The sequence below is a fragment of the Pterocles gutturalis genome, unplaced genomic scaffold (assembly GCF_000699245.1).
Source record: "Pterocles gutturalis isolate BGI_N339 unplaced genomic scaffold, ASM69924v1 scaffold20515, whole genome shotgun sequence".
Taxonomy (NCBI): Eukaryota; Metazoa; Chordata; class Aves; order Pterocliformes; family Pteroclidae; genus Pterocles; species Pterocles gutturalis.
The window spans coordinates 2,178-2,400 of NW_010138715.1; the positions used below are offsets into that span (position 1 = coordinate 2,178).

General features: G+C 66.4%; 1 protein-coding gene across 1 annotated transcript in view; it reads left to right on the top strand.

The window, feature by feature from the left end:
- Positions 1-222, top strand: part of STUB1 (STIP1 homology and U-box containing protein 1, E3 ubiquitin protein ligase) — a 2,008-nt gene extending 1,786 nt beyond the window's left edge. The window contains exon 6 of the mRNA XM_010083116.1: positions 90-222. Within this exon, the coding sequence (XP_010081418.1) occupies positions 90-222 (133 nt within the window). The remainder of the gene's footprint in view (positions 1-89) is intronic.
- Position 223: the final 1 nt, after the last annotated feature.

Genomic DNA, 223 nt, shown 5'->3' on the forward strand with positions numbered 1-223 from the left:
CGGGGATGATGGCACTGGCCTCGGGGCTGCCTGCGCCCTGGGGCTGAGGCCGGGCACGTGGAGTAACCGGTCGGTGTCCGTCCCCTCCCTTTGCAGCGCGTGGGTCATTTCGACCCGGTGACGCGGAGTCCCCTGACCCAGGACCAGCTGATCCCCAACCTCGCCATGAAGGAGGTGATCGACGCCTTCATCTCGGAGAACGGCTGGGTGGAGGATTACTGAG